This window comes from Scyliorhinus canicula, chromosome 13 (assembly GCF_902713615.1).
Source record: "Scyliorhinus canicula chromosome 13, sScyCan1.1, whole genome shotgun sequence".
Lineage (NCBI taxonomy): Eukaryota > Metazoa > Chordata > Chondrichthyes > Carcharhiniformes > Scyliorhinidae > Scyliorhinus > Scyliorhinus canicula.
In genome coordinates this window covers 1093617-1115047 of record NC_052158.1, presented here as the reverse complement: position 1 = coordinate 1115047, position 21431 = coordinate 1093617, and the positions used below count along the sequence as shown (strand labels likewise).

Sequence of the window (21431 nt, the reverse complement as noted above, 5' to 3'; positions counted from 1 at the left end):
TACTGTCTGTTTCCACTTTAGTTTATCGAATTCTGCGGGAATTTAACGGAAGAGAATCCGGAGGTGATGAACTTCCTGCAGCTGAAGTACACCAAAGCCTTTCCGGACTATTTGTCCTCAACAGAATTCCGCAACGTGCTGGGTCGCTGCCTCACCCGGGTGCAGGGCAAGAAAAGCAAAGTCTTTGTTTACATCAATGAGCTGTGTACAGCGCTCAAAGCCAACTCTCAGAAAACAAAACTCGCCTTAGCCAGCAAGGAGAACTCCAAGCTGCCGGTGCCGGCCGAGGGTCCCGAGGGTCCGGGTGCCCAAGAGCAAAGCGGCTGCCCCGAGAGGACTGCTACCCAGTCGGGGGATGCCGCCGCTGCCTCTACCTCAGTTGAGTCGGGCCCGGCAGCTGCTAAGAAGAAGCACGCGGGCAGCGGCTCGCGCCGCCAGATCCGCTACCTGGAGAACCTGCTGAAGGTTTACGCGGACGAGATCCAGCGGCTTCAGGAGAAGGAGCTGGACCTGAACGAGCTGGAGGACGAGGACTCCTCGTACATCCAGGAGCACCGGCTGAAGAAGAAAATGGTGAAGATCTTCGAGAAGCTGTGCGAGCTGAAGAGATGCTCGAGCCTGACTGGCCGCGTCATCGAGCAGCGCATCGCCTTCACGGGCACCCGCTACCCCGAGATCAACCGCAAGGTAGAGAGGTTCATCAACAAGCCGGACCACTTCCCCGACTACCAGGACATTCGCAACATCATGCAGCAAGTCAGCATCAAGCATTCGCTAGGACTCAGCCAAAGGCAGATCCAGAGCATGGCGCAGGACGTATTCAGAGAGGTTGGCAATCGTCTGCAGGAGCGGCGACATCTGGACTTGGTGTACAACTTTGGCAGCCACCTGACTGATGATTATAAGCCAGGTGGGTTAGCGGCTAATAACTGTGCGCGGGATAAAACCGCATCTTGGGACCATTTGCAGTAACCATTCCGGTTAGTTCCGAATCCATCACTCCTGTTCCAGGCGCTTCGCTGCCAGTGGAATATTTGTGTCCCCCGGCCCCCTCCCCCGTTCCTGCTCAGTCCGGGCTGTGACTCCCCCCCCCCGCCTGCCCGCCCCCTCCCCCGTTCCCGCTCAGTCCGGGCTGTGACTCATCGGCCTGTCCTGCCAGTGGAATATTTGTGTCGCCCCCCCCCCCCGTTCCCGCTCAGTCCGGGCTGTGACTCATCGGCCTGTCCTGCCAGTGGAATATTTGTGTCGCCCCCTCCCCCGTTCCTGCTCAGTCCGGGCTGTGACTCATCGGCCTGTCCTGCCAGTGGAATATTTGTGTCGCCCCCTCCCCCGTTCCTGCTCAGTCCGGGCTGTGACTCATCGGCCTGTCCTGCCAGTGGAATATTTGTGTCGCCCCCCTGGTCCCGCCCCCTGCAGTTGTTGCGTGGTGACGTGGGATTGTGTGCAATCCTGTGAATTTCTGCACACGGCTGCACGTTGCACCAAATGGTCCCACAGCTCCGACCGAGCCGTGATGCTGTTGTGTGAGCGACCTCGATCGAAGAGACTCGTTCTCCTTGGCTTGTTGGTGATGGGGTCGAGAGCGGTTTATGCAGCAAACCTCGCGCTGTTTCAGAACTGGGAGGTGCGACCTCTAGTGATTCCAAGAACTCAATAGACCTCCATCCCATTTGAACCGGCCGGAATTGTACTGAAGACTCGGCTGGCCAATTAATGCCGCACGTACACTGTCTGCACATGCCCCCCACCCAGTGTAAATGAGGTGGGGGTCCTTGACGCTTCTTTCACTGACTGTCTGCCATTTGGGATCAGTGCAGAACTGGGTGCACAGCCGTGTTTTGGTCCGATCCCTGACTGGCCTGAGAGAGACTGTGGAACAGTCAGTGTCACCTCCGGGCTGGCTGCCCCACCTGACCTTTCATCAGCATGGCAATATAACCCCCTTTCTGTTTTTCATTTACTTCCAGGCAAGGACCCAGCCATGAGTGACATCACCTTAGAGAAACGCCTGCGGTCAAACCGCTCCATCGCTCTTGGCCGCCTTGACGACGTGGTGAAGAAATACACTGAGATCCAGGATGTCGGGGAGCTGGAGGAGGAAGAGAAGAGGAAAAAGAAGAAGAAACTGCTCCAGTCAGCGGTCAGCTCCACCTCCGAGGCCTCGAAAGCTAAGACCGAGGAAGTAAAGGAGGAACAAGAGAAGCTTCCAAAGGTGGATGAAAGCAAAGGGAAAGATCCAGAGGAAGAGGAGATGGAGGAGGGTGCTCGTGGCTCAGACGAGGAGGGTGCTCGTGGCTCAGACGAGGAGGGTGCTCGTGGCTCAGACGAGGAGGGTGCCTGTGGCTCAGACGAGGAGGGTGCCCGTGGCTCGGAGGAGGAGGAGGAAGATGAGGAGGAGGACTCATCTTCTGATCCAGATATCGAAGAGGAACTGTCAAAGATCGAGGAGGTTGTAGAAGCCGAGGAGGGGCCGGCACAAGAAGGTAACGTACTATTTTAGAAATGTTTTGATTCAAGGCATTTTCACACATATAAAAAAGAGTCAGGAACAACAAAAGAATTCCGTAAATAACCAGACCTCACCTGCTCCCCTGACACCCAGCGCTCCCCCCCCCCCACCCCTCCCTTATTGACCCCTCAGACCTCCTTAAAAATCAATGAAGGGCTTCCACCTCCAGGTGAAGCTCTCTGCCCAACCCCTCAGAGCGAATATGGACCTTCCCCAGCCTCAGCAAATCTGCCAGATCGCTCATCTGCCTACGGCGGCTCAGAGTCCCCCAAACCTAGCAAAGTCTCCGGTTTCCCCGGGATCTCTATGATGCCCCATGTGCTGCCCGCTGGCTCCGAAATATAATCACAGATCGTCCGCATAAAATGAGACCCTCTGCTCGACCTCAATTACATTGAGTGACCTCCTCATTTGCCAGCAACTGCCTACCCTTCACACAACCCGTCTGATCCTCGCCTAATACCCCAGGAGACAGTCTTCTCTTCACCAAGAGCTTGGCATCCACGTTCAATAGTGATAACGAGTGTTACGACCCATGCTGCTCCGGTTCCTTTGTCTTCTTTAATATCAGAGAGGTGGAAACCTGCGGCAATGTAGAGGGCAGCCCCCCCCCCCCCTCACCTTCAGCACTACTACCTTTGGCACCTCTGAACGTCTCCAGCCCACCCTCAAGGGCAGCACAGCCGCACAAGTGGCTTTACAGCTCCAGGGTCCCAGGTTTGATTCCCGGCTTGGGTCACTGTCTGTGCGGAGTCTGCACGTCCTCCCCGTGTCTGCGTGGGTTTCCTCCGGGTGCTCCGGTTTCCTCCCACAGCCCAAAGCCGTGCAGGTTAGGTGGATTGGCCATGATAAATTGCCCTTAGTGACCAAAAAAGTTAGGAGGGGTTATTTTGTTACGGGGATAGGGTGGAAGTGAGGGCTTAAGTGGGTCAGTGCAGACTTGATGGGCCGAATGGCCTCCTTCTGCACTGTATGTTCTTGTGTTCTAAAATCTTGCCCAGCAGCCTACTCTCTCCTCCTCTTTTCTCCCTATGCGAATTGAAATGAACCCCTCCACCAAAGCTCAGATTTATGGCTGTGGTATAATCTATCCACCCCCCCACAAATAATCAACCGATGTGAGTCCTAAGTCCAGAATCTCCCTAACACCTGCCTCAGTCCACATCGCCCCAGTGCGAGGCATAAACACTCGGCACCCCCTCTGACTTCCCACTCACCAGCCGCTCTGACTTCCCACTCACCAGCCGCTCTGACCTCCCACTCACCAGCCGCTCTGACTTCCCACTCACCAGCCGCTCTGACTTCCCACTCGCCAGCCGCTCTGACTTCCCACTCGCCAGCCGCTCTGACTTCCCACTCACCAGCCGCTCTGACCTCCCACTCACCAGCCGCTCTGACTTCCCACTCACCAGCCGCTCTGACTTCCCACTCGCCAGCCGCTCTGACTTCCCACTCGCCAGCCGCTCTGACTTCCCACTCGCCAGCCGCTCTGACTTCCCACTCGCCAGCCGCTCTGACTTCCCACTCGCCAGCCGCTCTGACTTCCCACTCGCCAGCCGCTCTGACTTCCCACTCACCAGCCGCTCTGACCTCCCACTCACCAGCCGCTCTGACTTCCCACTCACCAGCCGCTCTGACTTCCCACTCGCCAGCCGCTCTGACTTCCCACTCGCCAGCCGCTCTGACTTCCCACTCGCCAGCCGCTCTGACTTCCCACTCGCCAGCCGCTCTGACTTCCCACTCGCCAGCCGCTCTGACTTCCCACTCGCCAGCCGCTCTGACTTCCCACTCGCCAGCCGCTCTGACTTCCCACTCGCCAGCCGCTCTGACTTCCCACTCGCCAGCCGCTCTGACTTCCCACTCGCCAGCCGCTCTGACTTCCCACTCGCCAGCCGCTCTGACTTCCCACTCGCCAGCCGCTCTGACTTCCCACTCACCAGCCGCTCTGACTTCCCACTCGCCAGCCGCTCTGACTTCCCACTCGCCAGCCGCTCTGACTTCCCACTCGCCAGCCGCTCTGACTTCCCACTCGCCAGCCGCTCTGACTTCCCACTCGCCAGCCGCTCTGACTTCCCACTCGCCAGCCGCTCTGACTTCCCACTCGCCAGCCGCTCTGACTTCCCACTCACCAGCCGCTATCTCTCCACTGGGTCAGCCACCATACTCGGACGCAACCTGCCTATTAACCAACACCTCCATCCCCCTCATCTTCACATTCAACTCTGACTGGAAAACTACCCCACCCATCCCTTTCTCAACCTTGTCTGGTCCCCCCCCACCCCAATACCCGACCTTCGGGTGCGTCTCTCTCCTTCAAAAAGGCCACGTCTACTGTGGCCATCAACACACGCAACCGTTTGACCGGCCCATTCAACCCCCCTCATGTTCCATGTGACCAGTCTGGTTAGGGGGCTCCCTGCAATAGGGTGGTTGTGATGGGATTTTTAACTTCCCCCAACATTGAATGGGATTTGTGTAGTGTTGGAGGCGTAGATGGAGCAGAGTTTGTAAGGAGCATCCAGGAGAGTTTTTTAGAGCAGTATGTAAATAGTCCAACTCGGGAAGGGGCCATACTGGACCTGGTATTGGGGAATGATCCCGGCCAGGTGGTTGACGTTTCAGTCGGTGATTACTTTGGGAATAGCGATCACAATTCCATAAGTTTTAGAATATTCATGGACAAAGACGAGAGTGGCTCTAAGGGAAGAATGCTAAATTGGGGAAAGGCAGAGTATAACAAAATTCGGCAGGAGCTCGGGAATGTGGATTGGGAGCAGCTGTTTAAGGGTAAATCCACATTTGAAATGTGGGAGTCTTTTAAGGAAAGGTTGATTAGAGTGCAGGACAGACATGTTCCTGTGAAAATGAGGGATAGAAATGGCAAGATTAGGGAACCATGGATGATGGGTGGAATTGTGAGACTAGCTAAGATGAAAAAGGAAGCATACATAGGATCGAGGCGACTCAAAACTGATGACGCTTTGGAGGAATATTGGGAAAGTAGGACAAATCTCAAACGCGCAATAAAGAGGGCTAAAAGGGGTCATGAAATATCTTTGGCTTACAGGGTTAAGGAAAATCCCAAAGCCTTTTATTCTTATATAAGGAGCAAGAGGGTAACTAGAGAAAGGATTGGCCCACTCAAAGACAAAAGAGGGAATTTATGCGTGGAGTCAGAGGAAATGAGTGAGCTTCTTAATGAGTACTTTGCATCGGTATTCACCAAGGAGAGAGACATGATTGATGTTGAGGTTAGGGATGGATGTTTAAATACTCTAGGTCATGTCGGCATAAGGAAGGGGGAGATTTTGGGTATTCTAAAAGGCATTAAGGTGGACAAGTCCCCAGGACCGGATGGGATCTATCCCAAGTTACCGAGGGAAGCGAGGGACGAAATAGCTGGGGCCTTATCAGATATCTTTGCAGCTTCCTTGAGCACGGGTGAGGTCCCGGAGGACTGGAGAATTGCTAATGTTGTCCCTTTGTTTAAGAAGGATAGCAGGGAAAATCCAGGGAATTATAGACCGGTGAGCTTGATGTCAGTGGTAGGCAAACTGTTGGAGAAGATACTGTGGGACAGGATCTATTTACATTTGGAAGAAAATAGACTTATCAGTGATAGACAGCATGGTTTTGTGCAGGGATGGTCATGCCTTACAAACCTAATAGAATTCTTTGAGGAAGTGACAAAGTTAATTGATGAGGGAAGGGCTGTAGATGTCATATACATGGACTTTAGTAAAGCATTTGATAAAGTTTCCCATGGCAGGTTGATGGAAAAAGTGAAGTCGTATGGTGTTCAGGGTGTACTAGCTAGATGGATAAAGAACTGGCTGGGCAACAGAGACAGTGAGTAGTGGTGGAAGGGAGTGTCTCAAAATGGAGAAGGGTGACTAGTGATGTTCCACAGGGATCCGTGCTCGGACCACTGTTGTTTGTGATATACATAAATGATCTGGACGAAGGTATAAGTGGTCTGATGAGCAAGTTTGCAGATGATACTAAGATTGGTGGAGTTGCAGATAGCGAGGCGGACTGTCAGAGAATACAGCAAAATATAGATAGATTGGAGAGTTGAGCAGAGAAATGGCAGATGGAGTTCAATCCAGGCAAATGCGAGGTGATGCATTTTGGAAGATCTAACTCAAGAGTGGAAGGGTCCTGGGGAAAATTAATGTACAGAGAGATCTGGGAGTTCAGGTCCATTGTACCCTGAAGGTGGCAACGCAGGTGGATAGAGTGGTCAAGAAGGCATACAGCATGCTTGCCTTCATCGGACGGGGTATTGAGTACAAGAGCCGGCAGATCATGTTACAGTTGTATAGGACTTTGGTTCGGCCACATTTGGAATACTGCGTGCAGTTCTGGTCGCCACATTACCAGAAGGATGTGGATGCTTTGGAGAGGGTGCAGAGGAGGTTCACCAGGATGTTGCCTGGTATGGAGGGTGCTGGTTATGAAGAAAGGTTGAGTAGATTAGGATTGTTTTCATTGGAAAGACGGAGGTTGAGGGGAGACCTGATTGAGGTCTACAAAATTATGAGAGGTATGGACAGGGTGGGTAGCAATAAGCTTTTCCCAAGAGTGGGGGTGTCAGTTACTAGGGGTCACGATTTCAAGGTGAGAGGGGGGAAGTTTAAGGGAGATGTGCGTGGGAAGTTTTTTACGCAGAGGGTGGTGGGTGCCTGGAACGCTTTACCAGCGGAGGTGGTAGAGGCGGGCACGATAGCATCATTTAAGATGCATGGGGACAGATATATGAATGGGCGGCAACAGAGGTAAGTAGACCTTGGAAAATAGGAAACAGGTTTAGATAAAGGATCTGGATCGGCGCAGGCTGGGAGGGCCGAAGGGCCTGTTCCTGTGCTGTAATTTTCTTTGTTCTTTGCATCCGCGTCAGGCAACCCTCCAGGGCAGCCTTCCGGATGCCCATCGTCATCGATCCCTTTCCAACTGCGCCACACCAACTGCACCCATGTCAGCAACACCCTCGAACAAAGAACCAACTCAAGCTCCCTCCTCTCTCTCCCTCTTCCCCCCCCCCCCCCCCCCCCCGTTCTGCCTTCCTCTTGGCTACCCCCTCTGTCCCCCCCCCCCCCGTTTCCCCCCCCCCCCCCCCCCCCCCCCCCCCCCCCCCTCACTCCCGTTAACTAGCCGGCCCTGCTTCCCCCCCCCCCACCACCGATCAAGCCAACCGTCGCAACAATAGGCACATTCACCATCGATCCTCCCCCAGAAAACCCACCACCCAAGCACATTAAAAAGCTCACAAAACTCCTCTAAAGTTCAATGTCCTGGCACTCCCCCCACCCCATTGTCCCTCATAAATTTCATCGCCTCCTCTGGCGTGTTGAAATACCCCAAACTTCACCCCCTTTCCAAAGAGGTCAGCCTTAATCCGATTAAACCCTCCCCGCACCCAGGTCCTGGAACACCCTCAGCTTATGACTCGGCGCAGTGGCTAGCACTGCTGCTTCAGTGCCTTGGGTCACTGTCTGTGCGGAGTCTGCACGTTCTCCCCGTGTGTGCGTGAGTTTCCTCTGGGTGCTCCGGTTTCCTCCCACAGCCCAAAGGTGTGCAGGTTAGGGTGGATTGGTCACGCTAAATTGCCCCATGGTGTCCAAACAGTTAGGTGGTGTTAGGATGAAAGGGATTAAGTAGGGTGCTCTTTCCAGGGGCCAGTGCAGACTGGATGGGCCGAATGGCTCCTGCACTGTAAATTCTATGGTTCCCAAGTATATTTCTGCCTCACACTGAAAAGGATCTTGTACCGCACGACCTTCACCCTCGACGGCTCGCTCGCCGACCTGTGACCTCCTCCACGCCTGTGCCCTTGTTCCGATCGCAATCCCCCTCCCGAGTTCTCCAGATCCTCCACCTCCTCCCTCAGCCTCGGATCCTCCACCTCCTCCCTCAGCCTTGGATCCTCCACCTCCTCCCTCAACCTCTCCTGGGGCGATTTCCCCGGATCCTCCACCTCCTCCCTCAGCCTCTCCTGGGGCGATTTCCCCGGATCCTCCACCTCCTCCCTCAGCCTCGGATCCTCCACCTCCTCCCTCAGCCTCGGATCCTCCACCTCCTCCCTCAGCCTCGGATCCTCCACCTCCTCCCTCAGCCTCTCCTGGGGCGATTTCCCCGGATCCTCCACCTCCTCCCTCAGCCTCTCCTGGGGCGATTTCCCCGGATCCTCCACCTCCTCCCTCAGCCTCTCCTGAAGCGATTTCCCCGGATTCACCACCTCCTCCCTCAGCCTCTCCTGGGGCGATTTCCCCGGATCCTCCACCTCCTCCCTCAGCCTCTCCTGGGGCGATTTCCCCGGATCCTCAGCCTCCTCCCTCAGCCTCTCCTGGGGCGATTTCCCCGGATCCTCCATCTCCTCCCTCAGCCTCTCCTGGGGCGACCCCGGCTCCTCCATCTCCTCCCTCAGCCTCTCCTGGAGCGATTTCCCCGGATCCTCCATCTCCTCCCTCAGCCTCTCCTGGGGCGATTTCCCCGGATTCACCACCGCCTCCTCCCTCAGCCTCTCCTGGAGCGATTCCCCCGGATCCTCCACCTCCTCCCTCAGCCTCTCCTGGGGCAATTTCCCCGGATCCTCCACCTCCTCCCTCAGCCTCTCCTGGGGCGATTTCCCCGGATCCTCCACCTCCTCCCTCAGCCTCTCCTGGGGCGATTTCCCCGGATCCTCCATCTCCTCCCTCAGCCTCGGATCCTCCACCTCCTCCCTCAGCCTCTCCTGGGGCGATTTCCCCGGATCCTCCATCTCCTCCCTCAGCCTCTCCTGGGGCGACCCCGGATCCTCCTCCTCCTCCCTCAGCCTCTCCTGGGGCAATTTCCCCGGATCCTCCATCTCCTCCCTCAGCCTCTCCTGGGGCAATTTCCCCGGATCCTCAGCCTCCTCCTTCAGCCTCTCCTGGGGCAATTTCCCCGGATCCTCCATCTCCTCCCTCAGCCTCTCCTGGGGCGATTTCCCCGGATCCTCCATCTCCTCCCTCAGCCTCTCCTGGGGCGATTTCCCCGGATCCTCCATCTCCTCCCTCAGCCTCTCCTGGAGCGATTTCCCCGGATCCTCCACCTCCTCCCTCAGCCTCTCCTGGAGCGATTTCCCCGGATCCTCCACCTCCTCCCTCAGCCTCTCCTGGGGCGATTTCTCCGGATCCTCCATCTCCTCCTTCAGCCTCTCCTGGGGCGATTTCCCCGGATCCTCAGCCTCCTCCCTCAGCCTCTCCTGGGGCGATTTCCCCGGATCCTCCATCTCCTCCCTCAGCCTCTCCTGGGGCGATTTCCCCGGATCCTCAGCCTCCTCCCTCAGCCTCTCCTGGGGCGACCCCGGATCCTCCACCTCCTCCCTCAGCCTCTCCTGGGGCGATTTCCCCGGATCCTCCATCTCCTCCCTCAGCCTCTCCTGGAGCGACCCCGGATCCTCCATCTCCTCCCTCAGCCTCTCCTGGGGCGATTTCCCCGGATTCACCACCGCCTCCTCCTTCAGCCTCTCCTGGGGCAATTTCCCTGGATCCTCAGCCTCCTCCTTCAGCCTCTCCTGGGGCAATTTCCCCGGATCCTCCATCTCCTCCCTCAGCCTCTCCTGGGGCAATTTCCCCGGATCCTCCATCTCCTCCCTCAACCTCTCCTGGGGCAATTTCCCCGGATCCTCAGCCTCCTCCCTCAGCCTCTCCTGGAGCAATTTCCCCGGATCCTTTGATTGCTGGCTTTGGGTAACTATTTGCACGTTCACCCCATGACTGCGTCCTCCCACAGTCCAAAGATGTGCAGGTTAGGTGGCCATGATCAATTGCCCCTTATTGTCCAATAATGGTTAGGTTGGGTTACGGGGATAGGGCGGAGGCGTAGGCTTAGATTGGGTGCTCTTTCCAAGGGCCGGTGCAGACTCGATGGGCCAAAAGGCCTCCTTCAGCACTGTAAATTGTATGTATGTATATTACCATACAGTCATGTGTATGTGTATAGGGGGTATAGTAGAGGTACCATTTTGGGGATAGACCGAGTTGGAGGGCAAAATTGAAGGTCACAGTGGTTTGTGTCTATTCGCAATCCAGTAAAATACCACCTGTGTTGTGGACAGGAGCTATTAACGTGGGTCAGACGTGGGTGCTGCCACCTCTCCCGTTTCCGGTTTACTTGCTCTCGCTTCCTTCAGCTCAGTCAGCGGTTAAGTGGTTAATCTGTCTTTTCCCTGGAGGCTGTTCACACCTTTTAAAATTGTGTTTCAGATGAAAAAGCCGACGGCAGTGACGTGGAAGAGGTGGACGAGTCTGGAGAGTCTGATCAGTCTTCAGACGATAGTGAGGAGAACGCGGAATCGGTTGAAGGCCAGGTGGAAGAAGGATTGGGGTTGGGCGCTGCTCGGCTTGCGGAGGGAGATGTCGACTCCGACAGCGAGAGCAGTCCTGTCTGCACTACGCACGATGGGTCTGAGTGCAACGATGAAATTGGGGGACCAGCGGCGGATAACGACGGCGACGATAGCCCCGCATGCATCGTGGAGGAGGGAGTTGGTTCGAGCTTCGCAAGCGAGGCCCTTCCCGCTGCCGAGGGAGAGGTGGGATCCAGCAGTGAGAGAGAGGCTGCGGAGGAACGGGTGGGGTCCAGCAGTGAGAACAGGGCTGCTTCCCCCGCGGGCGAAGGTGCTGGGTCCGACGATGCGCACAGCCCCGTCTGTGTGGCAGGGAAAGGGGACTGCTCCGCCATCGAGGATAGCCCTCTGTGCGCAGCCGAGGAAGAGGTTGGGAGTGACGAGGTCAGCCCCCCGCCGACCGATCACGAGGGGGTGAAAGGTGACCTCGGGGAACTGGCAGTGAGGCGTCCAAAGCGGAAACGAGCTGACTCGAGCGGGCAGACACTGGAGGCACCGACTGCCAAACCAAACCCCAAAACCGTTTCCAAAGCACTCCAGGATCTTGCAGCAGACGGTGAAACAATAACAAACAATCTGGCTGCACATGAAAAGTGCAATGCAGCAACCTCCCCTTGCTATGAGCCAAACTCTTTGAGCACAGTAGATGATACAAACCTGGACAGAAAGTGTGTTGTCAAGAAGGAGAACTTGGATATACTGGAAACTGATGAGCACAGTCCAGACATTTATTTAACTGCAATAAATGGGGAGCAGAAAGATTCCATCAATCTGGACTCGTCACCTATCGCAAAGAGAATTAAGCGAGGGCAAGATGTGGAGATGCGGTAAGTAGAAAGTTGTATCAAAGTTCCTTTGGACTGTCTCTTTTTGTTCCTCCCCTCGGTCGGTGCGAAGTTCCTGTCTTGCCTGCTCTTGCCGCCCACACTCTGGGCAGCTGTGGATGTGAGCAGGCGCAAGAGAGCTTCCCATCCTGCCTGCCCTTTCCCTGTCAAGGGCAACGTGGAAATTGGATCAACCGCCAGTGAATCCTGGGACTAGCTACGGGTGATGGGGGTGAAGGAAAGAGAAGAGAGGGAGGCACTGGGATTGAGCAAACAGAAAGTCGATGGGATGGGGTTGATTGGACAGTGCTTACTGAACAACCCTGAGTGTGCTAACAGTCGCATTAACAGCCAATCAAAGTTGATCAACCACGCTCGTAACGTGGTACCTTTACCCTTGCTAGAAGCGACACTTGTTCATACACGGGGAGCCGTTTCTCTGCAGACAAAAGTAACATGCCCAAGCCTTGCGCCTCTTTTAAATTACACGTGGGCCTTGAGTTTGCTTTGGCTAAGGTTTTTCCAAGGACAATCAAACTGATTGCCAACCAGTCCACTTCCTCGTTTCCCGTGATGTAAACTATGATTGTTTGAAATTTGGCGTGATGAGTGCAAGACACACAGCTTTGGCAATGGCAACTGCTCAGCCATATTCAAAACCTGTCCTGCCAAACAACCATCCGTATTGAAACGTTGGGTCTGTTGACAGTTCCACGCTTCAACCAGTCACACAAGCCAGCCACCACGATGTCCTACAGCAAGACCATCTCTCGATTAATTTGGAATAGGGCCATGGGCGCAGACTGTTAGCAGAATTAGGGGCACTGTGAATCACAGAAAAACAATCAAGTCAGAGAGAATACAGCAGTGGTAACTTTCAGGAGAGTAAGACGAGGCTGAATGGCCTCTATTTTAGTGACCGGAGTATTACAGTTTGTTGGAATCAGCAATTATAGAGGGGGGTCCTTTAAAATATTAGCTAAAGAATTCCTGAAAATTACTGAATTTGTAGAAATAATATGAGTAAGTTAGAATTTTGAATACTGTCCATGGCTGTATCAAATGTTACAAATAATGAATTACAAGTTCTGACATCTGATATGAAGGTACGTTCAACAAGATGGAAACCGTATCATATCTGAGACCAGATGTGACGTAAGGAGTTTGAACGTGGGACAAAAGTCATGGGACACTTAATTGATTTGGGATAATTGATTGATGTCTCATTAATCAATCAACTGTTAAGTGACTGACACTTCCCTGAACAAATCAAGGGGGTCTCAGCTGAGAACTAGAACCAATGAAACTAAGTAAGGGGCTAAATCCAGACAAGGATTCCCTTAAGCATGTGATCCGTCTAACAGTTCGACTCTAACTGATTAAAAAATTATTATAATAGTCGTCGGCCTCTGTTGAAATGACTTTTAAAAATCTGAGGTCACTTTTATCTTGGACGTTTTTGCTTTACTTGTTCAAGGACACTTTGAGAGCCACTGAAAAAGCATTTTCCAGTTAATTTCGTATAAAGTACCAAAATGTGTATATAAGAAATAAAAACGTTGCTTCCATTCATTCAACCGGACTGACTTATCTATGAACGAGAGATAAGACGGATGAGTTTAGGGCGAGGGTTGACCAGTGGAATTATGATTCCGTAGCCATCATGGAGATGTGATTGAGGGAGGGACAAGATTGGCGGCTTAATATCCCGGGATACAGAATCTTCAGGAGGGATCGGGGGCGGGGCAAAGGAGGGGGAGACATTGCACTATTAGTTAAGGAGTCAATTACTACAGGAAGGAGAGATAATATCTTGGGAGGGTGTTGTTAAATGAAGCTTTGTAGGTAGAGTTTAGGAATAAAAAAGAGACAGCCACTTTGTTAGGTGTTGGATAGTGGGAAATTGAGGAGCAAATATGTGCGCAATTTGCAGAAGTGTGTAAAAAATAATAGGGTAATTATAGTGGACGATTTCGACTTTCCCAACATTAACTGGGATAGTCATTGTGTTGCGGGCTTAGATGGAGCGGAGTTTGTAAAATATGTCCAGGGAAACCTTTTAGCTCAACATGTGGAATGGCGAACAAGGGATGGTGCGGTGCTGGACCTAATTCTAGGGAATGAAGCGGGACAGTTGGTTGATGTTATGGTGGGGGAGCATTTTAGTGATAGCGACCACAACACGGTGCAATGCAAGTTTGTTATGGACAGGGAAATAGACAAATTTCAGAAAACAAGCTTGGATTGGGGGAAGAGCAGATGTTAGTAAAATAGCAGGATCTGGTCATGGTAGATTGGAACAAGTTACTGGTGGGGAGATCTACAGAAAGAGGAATTGGGGAGGGCACTGGCCCAACATGTTCCCTCCAGGGTAATAGGAAGGAGTAACAAGCCCAAAGAACCGTGGATGACCAGAGATAGTCAGGATACAATGAGAAGGAAAAGTGAGGCTGTCAATAAGTACAAGGGGAGCAAATCAACAGAGACGCTAGTGTCGTACAGGAAGTGCGGAATGGAGTTTAAGAAAGCAATTAGAGAGCAAATGAGAAACCTCTAGCTGGTAAAAGTAGGGAATAATTTGACGGTGGATCAATCTCCACTTAGAGAGATGAGGTTTGATCAGGAATAGTCAGAGGGAGGTCAGGCCTAACAAATTTTTTGAGCACGTGTCTAAGTGTGTAGATGAGGGCTGCAGTTGATGTAGTTAACATGGATTCCAGCAAAGCCTTTGACAAGGTCCCACATGGGAGATTTATAAAGAAGGCATGGACTACAGGGGACCTGGAGAAGGTTCAGCTGTAGGAGACAGAGGGTGATGACAGGCGGCTGCTTTAGTGACTGGAACATGTACCACATGGATCTGTGCTGGGTCCCCTACTGTATCTCATTTATATAAATGGCATAGATGACTATAAGGGGCGTGGGGTGGCGCAGTGGTTAGCACTGCTGCCTCACGGCGCCGAGGTCCCTGGTTCGATCCCGGCTCTGGGTCACTGTCCGTGTGGAGTTTGCACATTCTCCCCGTGTCTGCGTGGGTTTCACCCCCACAACCCAAAGATGTGTGGGGTAGGTGAATTGGCTACGTTAATTGTCCCTTAATTGGGAAAAGAAAAGAATTGGGTACTCTAAATTTATAAAAAAAGAAAAGACTGTGGGGGGTAGAAGCAGTAAGTTTGCGGACGACAAAATGGCCGCCTGGTTAACAGTGAGGCTGAGAGTCTTGTTACAGGGACATATAGACTCGGCTTGGGTTGTTTTCTCTGGAGGGGAGAAGACTGAGGGGTGACCTGATTGAGGGGCATGGACAGGGTGGATAGGGAGCAGCTGTTCCCCTTTAGTTGAAGGGTCAGTTACGAGGGGGGCAGGAGGTTCAGGGGGGATTTGAGGAAAAGCTCTTCCCCCCCCCCCCCCCCCCCCCCCCCCCCCTCCCGAGGGTGGTGACGGTCTGAAATGCGCTGCCTGGGAGGGTGGTAGAGGCAGGTTCCTTCACAGCCTTTAAAATGTACATGATGAGCATTTGGCACATCTTAACATTCAAGGCTGTGGGCCAAGTGCTGGAAAATGGAATTAGGATTGGCAGGCCAGGTGCCTTCCATGCGGCACTGCAGACTCGATGGGCTGAAGGGCCTTTTCTGCACTGCATGCTTCTGTGATTGTGATTCAAAAAGTGAGACGGTCAGAAGGCAGGAATCTACTGGTTTGTTAGCTGAACATCTATTATTGGCAAGATGCTGGAGTCAGTAATCAAACTGGAAATAGCTCATTATTTAGGATAGCTGAATATAATCTAACCTGGTTGCCATGGTTTTATGAAAGGTTTGCCAAATTGAAGTTGTTGAGGGTGTAACAGAGGGAGCCTGAGATGTTGGAAGAATGATGTAGTATGTTAGCATGGCGCGGTGCACAGTGACCTGGATTCCATACCGACCTTGGATGGCTGTCTGTGCGGAGTCTGCATGTTCTCCCCCTGTCTGCATCGGCTTCCTCTGGGTGCTCCGGTTTCCTTCTGCAGCCCAAAGGTTAGCAGGTGTGCAATGTAGTGACCACGTTTCCTCTATCGCAGCTACACTGCAACGTAGTGGCCACGTTTCCTCTATCGCAGCTACACTGCAACGTAGTGGCCACGGTTCCTCTATCGCAGCTACACTTCAATGTAGTGGCCACCTTTCCTCTATCGCAGCTACACTGCAACGTAGTGGCCACGTTTTCTCTATCGCAGCTACACTGCAACGTAGTGGCCACGTTTCCTCTATCGCAGCTACACTGCAACGTAGTGGCCACGTTTCCTCTATCGCAGCTACACTGCAACGTAGTGGCCACGGTTCCTCTATCGCAGCTACACTTCAATGTAGTGGCCACCTTTCCTCTATCGCAGCTACACTGCAACGTAGTGGCCACGTTTTCTCTATCGCAGCTACACTTCAACGTAGTGGCCACGTTTCCTCTATCGCAGCTACACTGCAACGTAGTGGCCATGTTTCCTCTATCGCAGCTACACCGCAACGCAGTGGCCATGTTTCCTCTATCGCAGCTACACTGCAACGTAGTGGCCACGTTTCTTCTATCGCAGCTACACTGCAACGTAGTGGCCACGTTTCCTCTATCGCAGCTACACTGCAACGTAGTGGCCACGTTTCCTCTATCGCAGCTACACTGCAACGTAGTGGCCACGTTTCCTCTATCGCAGCTACACTGCAGCGTAGTGGCCACGTTTCCTCTATCGCAGCTACACTGCAACATAGTGGCCACGTTTCCTCTATCGCAGCTACACTGCAACGTAGTGGCCACGTTTCCTCTATCGCAGCTACACTTCAATGTAGTGGCCACGTTTCCTCTATCGCAGCTACACTTCAATGTAGTGGCCACGTTTCCTCTATCGCAGCTACACTTCAATGTAGTGGCCACGTTTCCTCTATCGCAGCTACACTGCAACGTAGTGGCCACCTTTCCTCTATCGCAGCTACACTGCAACGTAGTGGCCACGTTTCCTCTATCGCAGCTACACTGCAACGTAGTGGCCACATTTCTTCTATCGCAGCTACACTGCAACGTAGTGGCCACGTTTCCTCTATCGCAGCTACACTGCAACGTAGTGGCCACGTTTCCTCTATCGCAGCTACACTGCAACGTAGTGGCTACGTTTCCTCTATCTCAGCTACACTTCAATGTAGTGGCCACCTTTCCTCTATCGCAGCTACACTGCAACGTAGTGACCACGTTTCCTCTATCGCAGCTACACTGCAACGTAGTGGCCACGTTTCCTCTATCGCAGCTACACTGCAACGTAGTGGCCACGTTTCCTCTATCGCAGCTACACTTCAATGTAGTGGCCACCTTTCCTCTATCGCAGCTACACTGCAACGTAGTGGCCACGTTTTCTCTATCGCAGCTACACTTCAACGTAGTGACCACGTTTCCTCTATCGCAGCTACACTGCAACGTAGTGGCCACGTTTCCTCTATCGCAGCTACACCGCAACGCAGTGGCCATGTTTCCTCTATCGCAGCTACACTGCAACGTAGTGGCCACGTTTCTTCTATCGCAGCTACACTGCAACGTAGTGGCCACGTTTCCTCTATCGCAGCTACACTGCAACGTAGTGGCCACGTTTCCTCTATCGCAGCTACACTGCAGCGTAGTGGCCACCTTTCCTCTATCGCAGCTACACTGCAACATAGTGGCCACGTTTCCTCTATCGCAGCTACACTGCAACGTAGTGGCCAAGTTTCCTCTATCGCAGCTACACTTCAACGTAGTGGCCACGTTTCCTCTATCGCAGCTACACTGCACCGTAGTGGCCACGTTTCCTCTATCGCAGCTACACTGCAACGTAGTGGCCACGTTTCCTCTATCGCAGCTACACTGCAACGTAGTGGCCACATTTCTTCTATCGCAGCTACACTGCAACGTAGTGGCCACGTTTCCTCTATCGCAGCTACACTGCAACGTAGTGGCCACGTTTCCTCTATCGCAGCTACACTGCAACGTAGTGGCTACGTTTCCTCTATCTCAGCTACACTGCAACGTAGTGGCCACGTTTCCTCTATCGCAGCTACACTGCAACGTAGTGGCCACGTTTCCTCTATCGCAGCTACACTGCAACGTAGTGGCCACGTTTCCTCTATCGCAGCTACACTGCAACGTAGTGGCCACGTTTCCTCTATCGCAGCTACACTGCAACGTAGTGGCTACGTTTCCTCTATCGCAGCTACACTGCAACGTAGTGGCCACGTTTCCTCTATCGCAGCTACACTTCAAAGTCTGTTGACTCAGTCTCTCGTGCTAGTGCAGCCTCAACCCAGGAGGCAATCTCGCGAACCCTTGTTCCATCTCCCCCTGCGAGGGAAGTATATCCTTGAATAAGCAGAACACAACTGTGCACACTGCTCCCCAAGTACTCTTGCCAAGATCCCGTTTCATTGGAGCAGGATTATTGTAACAGAAGCTAACGTGCCGTTGGCCTTCCTGATTACTGCTACGGTGCACATTAAATCTGAGATTTACCCAGGTCCCTCTGCCATTGTTTAACCGTCCAGAGTTCAATTGCAAAACATATTTTTAAAAAATATAAATTTAAAGTACCCAATTATTTTTTTTCCCGGGTCCTGAGCGCTGTGAGGCAGCAGTGCTAACCACAACGCCACCGTGCCCCCCTTCAATTGCAAAACATGCGCGTTGTTTTCAGTCTAGCTAATTGGTGCTGATTGAGCCGACCATATGTCCTTTCTCTGCAGCACCTGTATTTTATGTTGAGGAGTTGTACGCCTCCTGGGGCATTGAGGTTATTGTGGTCTGCCTGTGTCCCGTCTGTATTTGATCGGCAGCATATACCAGTGAGCCAGACAAAGAGCAGACCCAGCCCTCGCTAGCTGGCTCCCTCTTGCTGCAGGGGTCTGGCATCGCCCCAAATGTTTTTTTTAAAATCTGGCTGATGTTGGTTTTTATTTCTGTTGAGGGGCTGGAGTGGTCTGAAGGTAGTAGAATTGGCGAGGGGTGGTGGTATCCAAGACTGTCGTGGTTGTTTTCCAGTCAATGCTGCCAATGAGCCATTTTGTGCAGATCATCACGTTTGCTGATTCTCCTGGGCACCGGCTGTTCAGACTGACGGCACGGATAACGGCACGGGCCGACGGCACGGATAACGGCACGGGCCGACGGCACAGACCGACGGCACGGGCCGACGGCACGGGCTGGCGGCACAGACCGACGGCACGGGCCGACGGCACGGACCGACGGCACGGACCGATGGCACCTTGCTGCTGGCCTGCTTGGCCTGCTTTAAAAGCCAGCGATTTAGCCCAGTGAGCTAAACCAGCCCGATCACCTAACAAGCACGTCTGTCGGGACTTATGGGAGGAAACCGGAGCACCCGGAGGAAACCCACGCAGACACGGGGAGAACGTGCAGACTCCGCACAGTGACCCAAGCCGGGAATCGAACCTGGGACACTGGCGCTGTGAGGCGACAGTGCTAACCACTGTGATGCTGTGCCGCCCCGTGCAGGATTTCAGTCTCCTGGGAGCATATCGCGTCCAAGCTGGAGAGGGGAACCAGGCTAACTGCAGGCCTATCGGTTCAGCATTTATTGTACTGAAGCTACAATGGGCATGTGGAGAAATCTGAGTGGATGGTGTGGATTGGTAACGGGCACGCCACACAAGATGAACTGAATGATTTCAGGCGGGGTGTGTCCACGGTTGTTATCTATATGGATTTGTACGGTGTGTTGGAAGTGTCAGGACCAAGACTGGTGTTTGTTTAATGTCAATAATCTGCAGCAAGGTGGCATTAAGATGGCAAATCGGCTGCGATGCCACTGACCTCCTAATTCCAGGCCTCCTAATGTTGCCAGGTTCCGAGGTGGGTGAGTTTTGGGGACTGGAGTTATTGGGTTGGGGGCACAATGTATGCACAATCCTATCAGTGTTGTTTCACCGTTGCTGCTCTGGTTTGCTGCACCACTTTACCACTCTGCTTTTACTGGAAGGATCGGGAACACTGTGTGACGGGCGAAAGACGTGATGGACCATTTTCACACAGTGAGCAGGATGACGGGCAGTGCTGGAGATGAAGTATTCCTGGCTACAAGGCACTCCGGGGAGGGGGTCGTAAATTGACACCAAGCCAAAGGCGATGTGGGAGAGGTTAGAAGCTTGCCAGTAGTTGGCTTTAGGAAGCATCAAGGGCAAGAGGTGCATTAGGTGTGTGTTGGAGAAGCATCAGAGAGGGGGCGGCGGGGGTGAAGCTATGGAGCGACTGGGAACACAGATGGGATTTTTAAAATGGAGGTGTTGGTGGACCGGGAGTCGAGCACGGGTCGATCAGTAAAGGGGACTTGGTAAAAGTCAGGGCAGACTGAGCATACACCGCACGTTAGACTGAGTGTGAATCCGGAAGGTGCAGGTTAGACTGAGTGTGAATCCGGATGGTGCAGGTTAGACTGTGTGTGAATCCGGATGGTGCAGGTTAGACTGAGCGTGAATCCGGATGGTGCAGGTTAGACTGAGTGTGAATCCGGATGGTGCAGGTTAGACTGAGTGTGAATCCGGATGGTGCAGGTTAGACTGAGTGTGAAACCGGAAGGCCCACGTTAGACTGAGTGTGAATCCGGATGGCCCACGTTAGACTGAGTGTGAATCCGGATGGTGCAGGTTAGACTGAGTGTGAATCCGGATGGTGCAGGTTAGACCGAGTGTGAATCCGGATGGTGCAGGTTAGACCGAGTGTGAATCCGGATGGTGCAGGTTAGACCGAGTGTGAATCCGGATGGTGCAGGTTAGACCGAGTGTGAATCCGGATGGTGCAGGTTAGACCGAGTGTGAATCCGGATGGTGCAGGTTAGACTGAGTGTGAATCCGGATGGTGCAGGTTAGACTGAGTGTGAATCCGGATGGTGCAGGTTAGGCTGAGTGTGAATCCGGAAGGTGCAGGTTAGACCGAGTGTGAATCCGGGTGGTGCAGGTTAGACCGAGTGTGAATCCGGATGGTGCAGGTTAGACCGAGTGTGAATCCGGATGGTGCAGGTTAGGCTGAGTGTGAATCCGGATGGTGCAGGTTAGGCTGAGTGTGAATCCGGATGGTGCAGGTTAGACTGAGTGTGAATCCGGATGGTGCAGGTTAGACTGAGTGTGAATCCGGATGGTGCAGGTTAGACTGAGTGTGAATCTGGATGGTGCAGGTTAGACTGAGTGTGAATCCGGAAGGTGCAGGTTAGACTGAGTGTGAATCCGGATGGTGCACGTTAGACTGAGTGTGAATCCGGAAGGTGCAGGTTAGACTGAGTGTGAATCCGGAAGGTGCAGGTTAGACTGTGTGTGAATCCGGATGGTGCAGGTTAGACTGAGTGTGAATCCGGAAGGTGCAGGTTAGACTGAGTGTGAATCCGGATGGTGCACGTTAGATGAGTGTGAATCCGGATGGTGCAGGTTAGACTGAGTGTGAGTCCGGATGGCCCACGTTAGACTGAGTGTGAATCCGGATGGTGCAGGTTAGACCGAGTGTGAATCCGGATGGTGCAGGTTAGACCGAGTGTGAATCCGGATGGTGCAGGTTAGACCGAGTGTGAATCCGGATGGTGCAGGTTAGACTGAGTGTGAGTCCGGATGGCCCACGTTAGACTGAGTGTGAATCCGGATGGTGCAGGTTAGACCGAGTGTGAATTCGGATGGTGCAGGTTAGACCGAGTGTGAATCCGGATGGTGCAGGTTAGACCGAGTGTGAATCCGGA

The 21431-nt window shown here is 53.2% G+C and overlaps 1 protein-coding gene across 2 annotated transcripts in view; it reads left to right on the top strand.

Moving 5' to 3' along the window:
* daxx (death-domain associated protein) overlaps positions 1–21431 on the top strand; it is a 35246-nt gene continuing 13815 nt past the window's right edge. For both annotated transcript variants that reach the window (XM_038815303.1, XM_038815302.1), the window contains exons 1-3: positions 1–910; positions 1968–2483; positions 10738–11707. In XM_038815303.1, coding sequence (XP_038671231.1) covers positions 67–910; positions 1968–2483; positions 10738–11707 — 2330 coding nt within the window. In that variant the 5' untranslated portion in view covers positions 1–66. The remainder of the gene's footprint in view (positions 911–1967; positions 2484–10737; positions 11708–21431) is intronic.